Source organism: Myotis nattereri (assembly GCF_964212035.1).
Source record: "Myotis nattereri genome assembly, chromosome: X".
Lineage (NCBI taxonomy): Eukaryota > Metazoa > Chordata > Mammalia > Chiroptera > Vespertilionidae > Myotis > Myotis nattereri.
Window position 1 is genome coordinate 34687836 of NC_138078.1, and position 13536 is coordinate 34701371.

The window sequence follows — 13536 nt, forward strand, 5'->3', positions numbered from 1 at the left end:
GGCCTGCTGAGCATGTGTGAACAGTGCCGCGCATGCTCCGTGGAGTGGGCAGGTTTAGCCTGGCACTAGCAGTGGCTTTTACTACTTCTCTCCGGCCTCCCTCCCTCCCTCCCCCGCCCAGCACGCCCCCCTCCCCTCCGTCCCACCTCCCACCACGCGGTCCTCCAAACTCGCTCCCGCCCCTCTTTCCCACACCCCCTACACCCCAGGCTAGGGAATCTCCATTGACGTTCGGGTGACGTTATCGTGCCGCCGTGGGGTGTGTGTGTGTGTGGGGGGGGGGGGGGTGGTGTTGTCCAGGCGCTGCACAGGTAAAGCCGCCGCTGCCGCCATATTGACAGAGCTTGGAGCGGGGAGGGTGCTCAGGGAAACAGGGTGGGGGCGGGGGGTCACCGCCAAGCGACAGACACGGCGGCAGAGGCAGTGGTGAGCGGAGCCCAGCGGCAGCTCCAGGAGAGACAGCGCGGAGTTGTCTTCTCTATGGGGAGCAGCAGCCTGTGGCGGAGGTGACCTCTGGCTCCCAGCCTTGGAGGGACCCAGTGGCTAGAGTAGCGGTCGCTGCAGGCGGGGCTGGAAGGTCCTGGCGGCGGCAGGAAAGCGCTACAGACAGGATGCACAGCGGGGCCAGTGGTAGGCAGCTCCTGTTCCTGTGCTTCTGAAGGGGTGATGCTACCATTCGCTCCTCAGGAGGAGCCCTGGGATCAAGACATGGAGGTGTTTGGTGGCGGCGCGAGCAGCTGCGAGGTTAGTGTGGTGGCGGAGGGGGGCTGGAGCCACCCTCCTCCTTCCCTCCGGGTCCTGGCGGGGACTCCAGAAAGAAGGGGCGTGGGGCTGGGGAGCAGGGTGCCCAAGCAAGCCCTCTGGAGGCTGCAGGAGGATTAAACAAGCGCTGTCCCAACTGTGCCTTCCCTCAGAGCGGGCAGGGACTAGCTGGCAGGCTCAGTTGTGGAGAGAGTGCCTGCCTCGCTGGCTGCTCTGGAGTTGTGACTAAGTTTCTGCACTTAGCGATCTAGAGAGGGACTAGGGGATGAACCAGGTGTCGCGCTGGGTTCGCAAGTCTCTCTGCACTCGCTGGGAACACTTTGGGGGACAGCTGCTAACTTCAGCTCTCTGTTGAAGCGTGGGTGTTTTAGGAACCCAGGGAAACAAAAACACCAAGTTGACTAAGTAATTGGTGACATTTGCAACTAGGGATGAGTGCGCCTTACTTTTTTTTTTTTTTTTTTTCATTTCTGTGTGGCTTGTGTCTTTTTTGTAACAACCCCAGTGTCGATTAACTGGAGCCAGATTTCTTAATCTACATTCAGGTGATGTTCTACTGCATCCTCTGTGGTCCCCTCTTTCCACCACCCCCTTTCCTCCACCCCTTCTTTCTGCCTTTCACAATTGTTGTCCACGCCACCCCATTGTTCCATAAAAGACACATAGTAAACTCCAGCCCTTATATAATGTATCTTTGGTAAGACAGCGAGATTTAACCATAATATTTTGGTTCTCCTCTCTTCCTGCTCCTCTTCTGAAACTGTTGTGGTTGAACTTTGATCAGCTGTGCAGTGAGAACTTAGATGTGCACAGGTACTTCGCTTTCTCGTTGTTTGTTTGTTTGTTGTTGTTGTTGCTATTAAAAGCTGACAGCATTTGAGCACAATAACTACACTTTTGGGATAGAAAGTCAGATCTGATAACTTAATTGATTGACAGCCTAGTACTACAGTAGAGGCCACCATAGACCTTCTAAAAATACTTGAATGCCAAACTGACTCCCAATAGGGTCTTTTGAGGAAGGACTTGAAATCCTCAGTGTCTCAAGGTGCAAATATGTCTTTAAGTATCATTCCATCCTTAAAAATACACTTTGGACTCTTGTCTAACTCATTCTTTTTTCCTTTCAAATTTCCAACTGAACTGCGTTAAAATTACATGCCAGAGTAACATTTAACAAGAATGTAGTAGAAACACATTCAGTTGTCTAAAGTTGAGTCCTCTCTACTTATAGGGAATATTTTACTACAGAATTAAGCAATTCCCAAAAACATTTAATATTCTACATCTATTAAGAACAGGACAAATGAAGAGGGGTTCATTTCTTTTTGGAATGTAGGGATGTTTTATACTTCCAAGAATTTTCTGCCAGACTATTCAAGAGCAGAGGAATTACTGTTTTATTCATGTATGTAATCTACTGACATAGACTTAGGTGACTGGTCTACAAGACCACTTGAATAAGGATGGGGTGGGGGCTGGGTAGCCTTTCACATGCCTACTATTTTATTATTTTTTGTTAACTTTTACTGTATAAGTGTTTTCTTTCTTTATATTTATTTTAAGCGTTTTCTATTGTAATTACCACACATGGTTTTTTTATTGTTTGCAGTATGTTTTAGATATAGTAGAGATTTAACAATGGGTCTTTCTACCTCAGCAATTTGGAAAAATACTCCAGTGGAAATTGTTAATCCCTATGAAGTAAAATGAAAGGTGAAGGTAATGTGGTGAAGATAGTATTTCTACATTCTTTGCCTAAAACAGTTATGATTGTGTAGATTTAACCCTGCAAGTGAGTTAATTCAAATATTCTAGGTGAAAACTAAATGCTACATATAAACAGGCCTGCTTAGTATTTAGTAGAAGTTTTTGTTAATGGTTTATAATGGCATTTCTTTGAGAATTTATATTTATTCTAATTACATGTTTGTTGATGTTGACTTTAGAAATGTTAATCTTTGAGCATGAACTTTGCGGCCTTCAATTGTGATAGTTTTGGGGACTAAGGTTACTTTCATTCTAAATATATATTTTGAAAATATGTTGACATTCTTAAATAAAACCTAATAATCTATTAATTTTAATGTGAAAGGAAGTAATTTCTGTGTGTGTTGAATCATGATAAAATTAAAGATTATATACACTATCATATATTATGGAGTCTTTTCTAATATATTTTATCTGTCTTGTTTCATGGGTCATTGTTAACCTTTGAATTATCATTCAAAAGTGTGAAAATTGGTTGTTTGAGACTTAACATGTTTTCCCACAGGAAAAATTATTAAGGGTAGTTTCATTTTCAGACCAGTGCACAATGGAGAGGTATAATGATGAAGAGCTTAAACACGGTAGAATTGCTCTATGGAAAAATGTGTTGGAGCTTTCAAACAAGAACTAGCTTGGTTCCAGTGAGAAGTGGATAATGGCCAGAGAAGGAAATATGGGCTCTGTTGGCTACTGGAAAAAAGGTTCATACGTCGATGCTCAACCACTGAGGTACACTGGAACTGGCTGTCCCACAGCTTTTTTATCTACTCATCTACTGATGGGCACTTGGACTGTTTCCAGATCTTAGCTATTGTAAATTGCATTGCTATGGATGTAGGGTTGCATACAATTTTTCTGATTGGTGTTTCGGATTTCTTAGGACATTTTCCCAGAAGTGGGATCACTGGGTCAAATGGCAGTTCTATATTTAATTTTTTGAGGACACTCCATACTGTCTTCCATAATGGCTGCACCAGTGTGTATTCCCACCAGCGGTGTACTAGGGTTCCCTTTTCTACACATCCTTGCCAGCACTTGTCATTTGTTGATTTGTTGATGGTAGCCATTCTGGCAGGTGTGAGGTGATACCTCATATGGTTTTAATTTGCATCTCTCTGATGAGCAGTGAATTTGAACATTTTTCAAATGTCTCTTGGCCATCTGTATGTCCACTTTGGAGAAGGGTCTATTTAGGTCCTTTGCCCAGTTTTTAATTGGATTATTTGTCTTCCTTCTGTTAAGTTGTTTAATTGATTTCCTTGTATATTTTGGAAATTATCCCCTCGTTGGATGTATCATTGGCAAATATGATCTTTCATGCAGTGGTCTCTATTTTCATTTTGTTGATGTTGTCTTTTGCTGTGCAGAAGCTTTTTATTTCAATGTAGTACCATTTGTTTATTTTCTCCTTAGTTATGTTTGCCCTAGGACAGTGATGGCGAACCTATGACATGCATGTCAGAGGTGACACCCGAACTCATTTTTTGTTGTTGATTTTTCTTTGTTAAATTACATTTAAATATATAAAATAAATATCAAAAATATGTCTTTGTTTTACTCTGGTTGCAAATATCAAAATGTTTCTATATGTGACCCGGCACCAGAGTTAAGTTAGGGTTTTTCAAAATGCTGACACGCCAAGCTCAAAAGGTTCGCCATCACTGACCTAGGAGATGTATTGGTAAACATATTGCTATGACAGATGTCTGAGATTTTGCTGCTTATAGTTTCTTCTAAGATTTTTATGATTTCACAATTTACTTTTAAGACTTTTATCCACTTTGAGTTTATTCTTCTGTATGGTGTAAATTGGTGGTCTAGTTTCATCTTTTTGCATGTATCTGTCCAATTTTCCCAACACCATTTATTGAAGAGACTCTCTTGACTCCATTGTGTGTTCTTGCCTTCATTGTCAAATATTAATTGAGCATTATGGCTTGGGTCGATTTCTGGGTTCTCTGTTCTGTTCCATTGATCTATATGCCTGTTCTTGTGCCAGTACCAGCCTGTTTCGAATATAGTGGCTTTGTAGTATAAATTGATATCTGGTATTGTTATTCCTTGAACTTTGTTTTTCTTTCTCAAGATTGCTATGGCTATTCGGGTTTTTTGTTTGGTTCCATAAAAATTTTTGTAGTGTTTGTTATAGATCTGTGAACTATGCCATTAGTATTTTAAAAAAATATATATTTTATTGATTTTTTACAGAGAGGAAGGGAGAGGGATAGAGAGTTAGAAACATTGATGAGAGAGAAAGATCGATCAGCTGCCTCCTGCACACTCCCCACTGGGTATGTGCCCGCAACCAAGGTACATGCCCTTGACTGGAATCGAACCTGGGACCCTTGAGTCCGCAGGCTGACGCTCTATCCACTGAGCCAAATTGGTTAGGGCTATGCCATTAGTATTTTAGTAGGGATTGCTTTGAATCTATAGATTGTTTTGGGTAGTATGGACATTTTACTGATGTTGATTCTACCAACCCATGAACACGGTATATTCTTCCACTAGTTTGTATCTTCCTCTATCTATTTTTTCAATGTCCTGTAATTTTCTGAGTACAGGTCTTTATCTCATTGGTTAAGTTTATTCCTAAGTATCTTAAATTTTTTTGTTGTTGCAATGGTAAATGGGATTTTGTTTGTTTGTTTCTCTTTCTGACAGTTCATTATTATTGTATAAAAATGCCATTGATTTCTGGGTGTTAATTTTGTATCCTGCTATGTTGCCAAATTTATTTTTTAAATCTAGTAGTTTTTTGATGGAATATTTAGGGTTTTCTATGTACATTATCATGTCATCTGTGAATAATGCCAGTTTTACTTCTTTCCAATTTGGATGTCTTTTCATTTTTATTATCTGATCACTATGGCTAGGACGTACAGTACTATGTTAAATAATAGTGGTAAAACACACATCTCTGTCTTGTTTCTGTTGTTAAGCAAAATTGTTTTAGTTTTTGCGCATTGAATATGATGTTGGCTGTAGGTTTGTCATATATGGCCTTTATTATGTTGACGTATAATCCCTCTATTCCCACTTTGCTGAGAGTTTTTATCTAAAATGGGTGTTAGATTTTGTTGAATACTTTTTCTGCTTCAGTTGATATAATCATGTGATTTTCTGTCCTTCAATTTATTTATGTGACATATCACATTTATTGACTTATGAATATTGTACCAGCCTTGCATTCCCAGAATAAATCCCACTTGGTCATGGTGTATGATTTTTTTAATGCATTGCTGGATCTGATTTGCTAATACATTGTTGAGGATTTTACCATTTATGTTCATCATATGTAATTATCATTATAGTGTCTTTATCTGTTTTTGGGATTAAAGTAATGCTGATTTCATAGAAGGAGCTTGAAAGTGTTCCTTCCTCTTGAATTTTTTGAAATAGTCTGAGGACGATAGGTTTTAGTTCTTCTTTGAATGTTTGGTAAAATTCCCCTGTGAAGCTGGAAGCTGTCCAGACCAGGGCTTTTGTTTGCTAGAAGGTATATATATATATATATATATATATATATATATATATATATATATATATATATATATAAATTCTGTTTTAATTTCCTCAGTAGTTATCAGTTTATTCAAGTTTTCTTATCCTTTCTGATTGCGTTTTGCAAGATTGTATTTTTATACTAATATATCCATTTCAGCATGGGGAATAACAGCTAAGAGACTATTGTATTACTCAGTGGAAGCAGTAATAGATTTTTGAAATAGGGCGGAAGGGGTTGAAAGGAGAGGGCTGATGGTAGAGACTTTGCAAAAATAAAAATAGAGTTTGGCAACTGACTAGATGTTGGTGACTAAAAGGAAAGAATAAAAATCCACTGAGATTAGGAGTGTTGTAGTAGGACTTAATCAATTTAACAGATATTTAATGCCCGCTTGCCAATATAAGTGTCTGTGCTAACCACTGGAATAATACAAAAATAAATAGGGAAGATAGAAACTAAAATTATTCCCTCATTCATATTGTCTTGAATAAGAGGAAAACACTGTAAAAATTTCTGGTCATACTTGTATGCTTAAAATCTTTACTACCAAAGGTTGATGCACCTATTATAAACTAAAACATTTTTTATGCTTTTTAAATGATCCTTGGGCTTGCAATTCTTGCTTATTTAGTTTTAGTTATATTCACCTTAAATAGTCAGCATCCTGTGGGTGCAGAGGTTTGTTCTGAAATAATGATTGGTTCTTATTTATGTAATATGGAAAAGAGAACAGGGGCATCTTTGTTTCTTGTATGCTTTCACCTGGTTTATTTCCAATAGAAATGGTGCTATCGGCCCCTCCCCCTTACTGGTTCCTCCCCAGTTCCTCCAAGACTATCTTTTTTAAAACAAGTTTGGTCTGGAAATATTCAGGTCAGTTCCTTCAGGGCAGGGCCTCTATATTTTGCTACCTTGATTACTTCATCAAGAGAGCTAATCATTACCTCATTACATAATAAGGTCTGACTTGGTGCTGCTGCTTTCTTGGGCCCTATTGTTTTAATACCATCCATCTCATAGTTTTCCTCATCTATAGTTTTCAGGAAGATATGTGAGATTTTTTTCCTTCCTATAATTTCTATTTTGGTGGATGCTGTCACTTGTCTTTAGCAACATTTCTTTTTATTTTTTATTGAATTTATTGGGATAACACTGATTAACAACATTATACAGGTTTCAGGTGCACAATTCTACAACACATCATCTGTACACTGAATTGTGCGTTCACCACCACTCTGATAAAGGTATGTCATATTAGATACAAAAAGTAAAATACAGGCTCACTTAAGGTAAAGATTTACTTTTGTCAAGAAAGTTACAGGCAGACATGACTACTTGCCATGACCCATTTTTAGAAATGTATATGTTCAAATAATCCTATGTGGTTACTTTTAGTCTCTGAGTTTGTAAGACCTACCATGTAGGCATCCCCTGAGCTTGTAATATTTAGTATATCGCCTCTTTTTTATCCATACTGAGTTTATGCCTGACTCATGACTGAAATTTTAGAGTGAAAGGTGTTAAGATCTTTATTTGTGTCTATCTATATGTGTGTATGTATGTATGTAAGTATGTAATGTATATGTGATATTTCCTACCTCCAGAAGGTATTTTAATAACTTTTTAAAAAATATATTTTTATTGATTTCAGAGACGAAAGGAGAGGAAAGAGATAGAAACATCAGTGATGAGAGAGAATCATTGATCAGCTGCCTCCTGCCCGCCCCATATTGGGGATCTAGCCCACAACATGGGCATGTGCTCTTGACCAGAATCAAATCCAGGACCCATTAGTCCCCGGCTAACGCTCTATCCACTGAGCCAAACTGGGTAGGGCTAGCAACATTTCTGATGATCTGGTGGGTAGTTGGAATCTTGAGGCAAGCCTTTTAGTAATTTAAAAAATTACATATATATGTAAAGTACATATATATGTAAATTACATATAAATTATATATATATATATATATATATATATATATATATATATATATATATTCCTCATGTATATATCAGAGAGGAAAGGAGAGGGAGAGAGAGAGAAACATCAATGATAAAAGAGAATCATTGATTGGCTGCCTCCTGCATGCCTTCCAGTGGGGATCGAACCCGCAATCCGGGCATATGCCCTGACTGAAAATCGAACCATGACCTCCTGGTTCATAGATATATGCTCAATCGCTGAGCCACATTGGCTGGTCAGCATTTTCGTACTTTATTAGAATTTCCTATACAATGTTTTCACATTTATGTAATCTCCAAAGACTATCTAATGTTCTTGCTGATAGTTTTTGTTCTTTGTGTATTTTGTTTAGTTTTGGTTTGTTTGTAGATGTAGAGCTAAGCTTAATTTGGCTTTTGTAGATAATATAAATGTTTTCTGAATTATGCTGGAGGCATTCTATATAACTGATTTTTCTGCTTGATTTTTATCTGTATATTTGATGTCATGCTGTGTGAGTGTGTGTGTATGTGTGTGTGTGTGTGTGCGCGTGTGTGTGTTAGAAAGAGAGAGAGAGAGAGAGAGAGAGAGAGAGAGAGAGAGAGAGAGAGAGGGAGAGAGAGAGAGAGAGAATGTGTTTTACACATGATTTCATTTCAAAAAGTATTTGTGATGGTTTATAAGAAATACAATTAAATACAAGCATATCTTGGAGATCTTGCTGGTTTTGTTCCATACCACCATAATAATTATTGCAATAAAGCAAGTCATATGAATTTTTCAGTTTTCCAGTATATATAAAACTTATGTTTATACTATACTGTAATCTGTTAAGTGTGTAATAGAATTATATCTAAAAATGTACATAACCTAATTAAAAATACTTTATTACTAACAAATGCTTACCATCAGTGAATGATAATCTTTTTGCTGATGGAGGGTCTTGCCTGGTGGTTGCTGAATGTTTGAGTGACTGTGGCAGTTTCTTAAAATAAGACAACAATGAAGTTTGCCACATCAATTGACACTTCCATTTACAAACAATTTATTTGTAGGATGCAATGCTCTTTGATAGCATTTTACAAACAGTACAGCTTTCAAAAAATGGAGTCAATCCTCACAAACCCTGTCACTGCTTTTTCAATTAAGATTATGTAACATCTTTTGTTATCATTTCAACAATGTTCAAAAAATCTTCACCAGGAGTATATTTCATATTAAGAAACTACTTTCTTTGCTCATTCATAACAAGCAGCTCCTCATTCACTAAAGTGTTATTATGAGATTGCAATAATTCAGTCACATTTTCAGGCTCTACTTGTAATTCTGGTTCTCTTGCTATTTCCACCACATCCGTAGTTAGTGCCTCCACTGAAATCTTGAAGCTCTGAAAATCATACATGAGGGTTGGAACCAGCTTCTTCCAAACTCTTATTAATGTTGATATTTTGACATCTTTCTATGAAATACTAATGTTCTTAATGGATTCTAGAATGGTGAATTCTTTGCTTTGCTCACATCCATCAGAGGAATCACTATGGCAGCTATCACATTACGAAATGTATTTCTTAAATTATACAAGTTAAAAGTCAAAATTACCCCTTGTTGCATTGTTTGCATAATGGATGTTTTGTTAAATGGCATGAAAACAACATTAATCTTTTTTAAAAATTTTAATTGTTTTTGAAACAACATTAACCTTGTACATCTCTATCAGAGCTTTACATAGGGTGAGTGGGTACATTGTCAATGAGCAGTAATATTTTGAAAGGAATCTTTTTTTTTTTCCTGAGCTCAACAGTGGGCTTAAATTATTCAGTAAACTATGTTGTAAACAGATGTGCTGTCATTCAGGCTTTGTTTCATTTATAAAGCACAGGCAGAGTTGATTTGCATAATTCTGAAAGGCCCTAGGATTTTCAGTATGAACATTGGCTTCAAATTAAAGTCATCAATAGTATTAGACCCTAACAAGAGAGCCAATTAGTTCTTTGAAGTTTTGAAGCCAGGCATGACTTCTTTCTACCTATGAAATTTCTAGATGGCATCTCCTTCCAATATAAAGCTATTTCAGCTACAATGAAAATCTGTTGTTTAGTGTATCACCTTTATTAATTACCTTAGAGCTCTGGATAACTTGCTGCAACTTCTATACCAGCCCTTGATGCTTCACCTTATATTTTAATGTTGTAGAGATGGCTTCTTTCATTAAACCTCATTTACAACTTGGCTAAATGTTAGGTTCAAGAGAATTAGGGTTTTTGCCGAAACCGGTTTGGCTCAGTGGATAGAGCGTCGGCCTGCAGACTGAAAGGTCCCAGGTTCGATTCCGGTCAAGGGCATGTACCTGGGTTGCGGGCACATGGTGGGGAATGTGCAGGAGGCGGCTGGTCGATGTTTCTCTCTCATCGATGTTTCTGACTCTCTGTCTCTCTCCCTTCCTCTCTGTAAAAAATCAATAAAATGTATTAAAAAAAAGAGATTTAGTTTTTGACTTATCTAGGCTTTGACATGCCTTATTCACTAAGCTTAATAATTTCTAGGTTTGATTTAAAGTGAGAGACATGCGACTATTCCTTTCACTGGTACATTTAGATGCCATTGTAGGGTGACTAATTGGCTTAATTTCAATATTGTTGTGTCTCAGGAATAGGAAGGCCTGAAGAGAGGGAGATTGGCTGGGGAATGGGTGGTGAGTGGGTGGCTAAGTGACCGGTACATATGGCAGGTACATATGAAGCGCACTGGCAATTTAAAATAAACATTGACTTGCGCATGCATGATACATATAAAGTTCTCAGTGGCACCAATAACACACATGTGTTTCAATCTGTCATTGTTGATCATGAATTTGGTTGTTTTTTTTTTTTTTTTTGAGATTCTGAAGCTGAAAGAAAGCAACATATAACAGAATAAGTCTGAAGACCAACTATTGGCACATTGGAATAAGTTTAATCAATTTATCAGTCATTGTTTTATCAATGTTGTTTTCATATCATGTTTTTGTTGTTTTTATATCGTCTTTGTTGTTATATCATGTTGCTATTGTTTATTTATTAATTAACTAGAGGCCCGGTGCATGAAATTCATTGGAGGGGGATATCCCTCAGCCCAGCTTGCACCCTCTCCAATCGGGGACCCCTCAGGGGATATCTGACTGCCAGTTTATGCCCGATCCTTGTGGGACATCCCTCTCACAATCTGGGACTGCTGGCTCCCAACCTCTCGCCTGCCTGACTGCCTGATTGCACCTAACCACTTCTGACTGCCAGCCTGATCACCCCCTAACCACTCACCTGCCAGCCTGATTGACGCCTAACTGCTCCCCTGCCGGCCCGATTGCCCCTAACTGCCCTCCCCTGCCCTGTCGCCCCCAACTGCCCTCCCCTGCAGGTCTGGTCCTCCCCTGCTGGCCCAGTCACCCTCAACTGCCCTCACTTTCCAGCCCAGTCGCCCCCAACTGCCCTTCCCTGCTGCCTATCTTGTGGTGGCCATCTTGTGACCACATGGGGGCAGCCATCTTGTGCGATGGTGCGATGGTCAATATTACCTCTTTATTATATAGGATATATATATTGTTTTCATATACATTTTACTAATTTTCTTTCATCTCGGACACTTCTATTATAGAGAAAGGGCGAATAGCAATATTAAAATATTTCTTCTAATAAATTTCCTTCCAATGTGCATGATTGCTTGCACCGGGCCACTAGTATAATAATAATAAAATATATTTGAAATATTGTGAGAATACCAAAATGTGGCACAGAGACAGAAAATGAGCAAATGCTGTTGGAAAATGGCTTGTGTAGACTTTCTTGATGAACTATTGCCACATGCCTTCAATTTGTAAATAATAAAACAATAACAACACACACACACAAAAAAAAAACATACAAAAAATACAAACACATTATCTGCAAAGTACAATAAAAGAAAGCATAATAAAATGAGGTATGCCTATAATAAACTATTTTAATATGAAAGAAGGAAAATATAAATTAGAAAGTGTATAGAAAAAATGGAGGATGGATTTGGAGGGTGAAATAGAACACAGGTAAGCAGGCTCTAAGGGTATACTACACATTTGAAATGTAGTTGGATTGCAATTGTAGTTGGCCTTAAATTTCCTCAGGCTGGTATTTCTCATCACTGTAACTGTATATTAAATGTACCTGCAAATTAGAAAAATTCTGTGATAGTGCCTTACTAAGATTCATAATTAACTTACCTGTTGGGGGTCTGGGCATCATTCCCTAAATTATAATGTACAGCCAGGGATTCAGAATCACAGCTCGAGGCCAAAGTAAAAAGAGAAATAGTCATATAGTTCTTATTATCCAACAAGGGGAAAAAAAAGCAATATCAGTTCCTAAGCAGTTAGCTTTAAAATAAATTTTCTGTGAATTATAATTTTTTCCAGTTTTATCTGTTGTTTTCAGACACGATTGAGGCAGAGGATGTATTTGAGCTATCTTGTATGCTCTTGCTGTGTAGTTTTGAAATTTTGCTTTTTTATAAGGATAAAAGTGAAATTTTGGGGTCCTAGCTGATTTTTATATAAGTTAGCCTTATAATTAAGAGGTTATATAATCTGCATACCTTATTGCTAGCTAGGTAAGGGGATAGTGACTCTATTTTTATTAAAATATCTCATCACATATCTAACAAAAATTTTAAAGGTCATGTATAATTATTCTTACTATAAGACCTATCTGCCTCTCCTATAAAGTGGTTGGGGGCAGACTTTAAGAGGAAATATAGAATTTTAACACTTCGCATAAATTTTTTACCTGAAGACACAGTCCATCTTAAATGTGTCTAAACTTAAGGTAGAAAGATATGACATTTATTGATCACATATTATCCATTCAGTTTTATTCAGTGTTTAATACAGCTTGGTAAGAAAATGTTGTGACACTTTTACAGAGATATACAAATCAGTGAGAGGAATTTGAATTTGAATCTATTTCCTATGTACATTGTTGTCTCCCCCATAATGACAATATTGAAGATAAGGAAAGGACTAGACAATGTTAGAAACCATACCAGATCAGTAAATCGTATGTGTTGATTGAGTAGCCATCTAAAATAAAATTCAACAAGGTTTTTTGTAGACATAGAAAATTTTGTTCTAAAATTCAAAACCTAGAATATCTGAAACCATTTTTGAAAAAGAAGACAAAAGTACAAGAAATCACTTTCTATACAAGACATTAATATTCACTGTGTTACTACAAGTAATTGATGGAAGGATAGACACATAGATCAATGGAACAGAATTGGGAATCCAGAAATATATCCATACAAATATGATCAATTGATTTCTGAGACAAGTGCAGAAGTAAAATAAAGTTCTTTAGTTTCTTCATATATAAAATAGAAATTAATGTGTTTATAATTATTTTGAGAAGTAAATAAGAAAATTTTGCTTTGTATATAATGTTTTAGAATAATAATACAATTTTACAAAATTATTATAAAATGTAGGTATTCTTAACTAAGTACTTATTCAATGAACAATTTAAACTTATTCTACATTCCCCAAGGTAAT

The 13536-nt window shown here is 37.4% G+C and overlaps 1 protein-coding gene across 1 annotated transcript in view; it reads left to right on the top strand.

Moving 5' to 3' along the window:
- The first annotated feature begins 372 nt into the window (after positions 1–372).
- Positions 373–13536, top strand: part of RPS6KA6 (ribosomal protein S6 kinase A6) — a 201726-nt gene continuing 188562 nt past the window's right edge. Inside the window, exon 1 of the mRNA XM_081115464.1 lies at positions 373–744. Coding sequence (XP_080971590.1) covers positions 667–744 — 78 coding nt within the window. The 5' untranslated portion in view covers positions 373–666. The remainder of the gene's footprint in view (positions 745–13536) is intronic.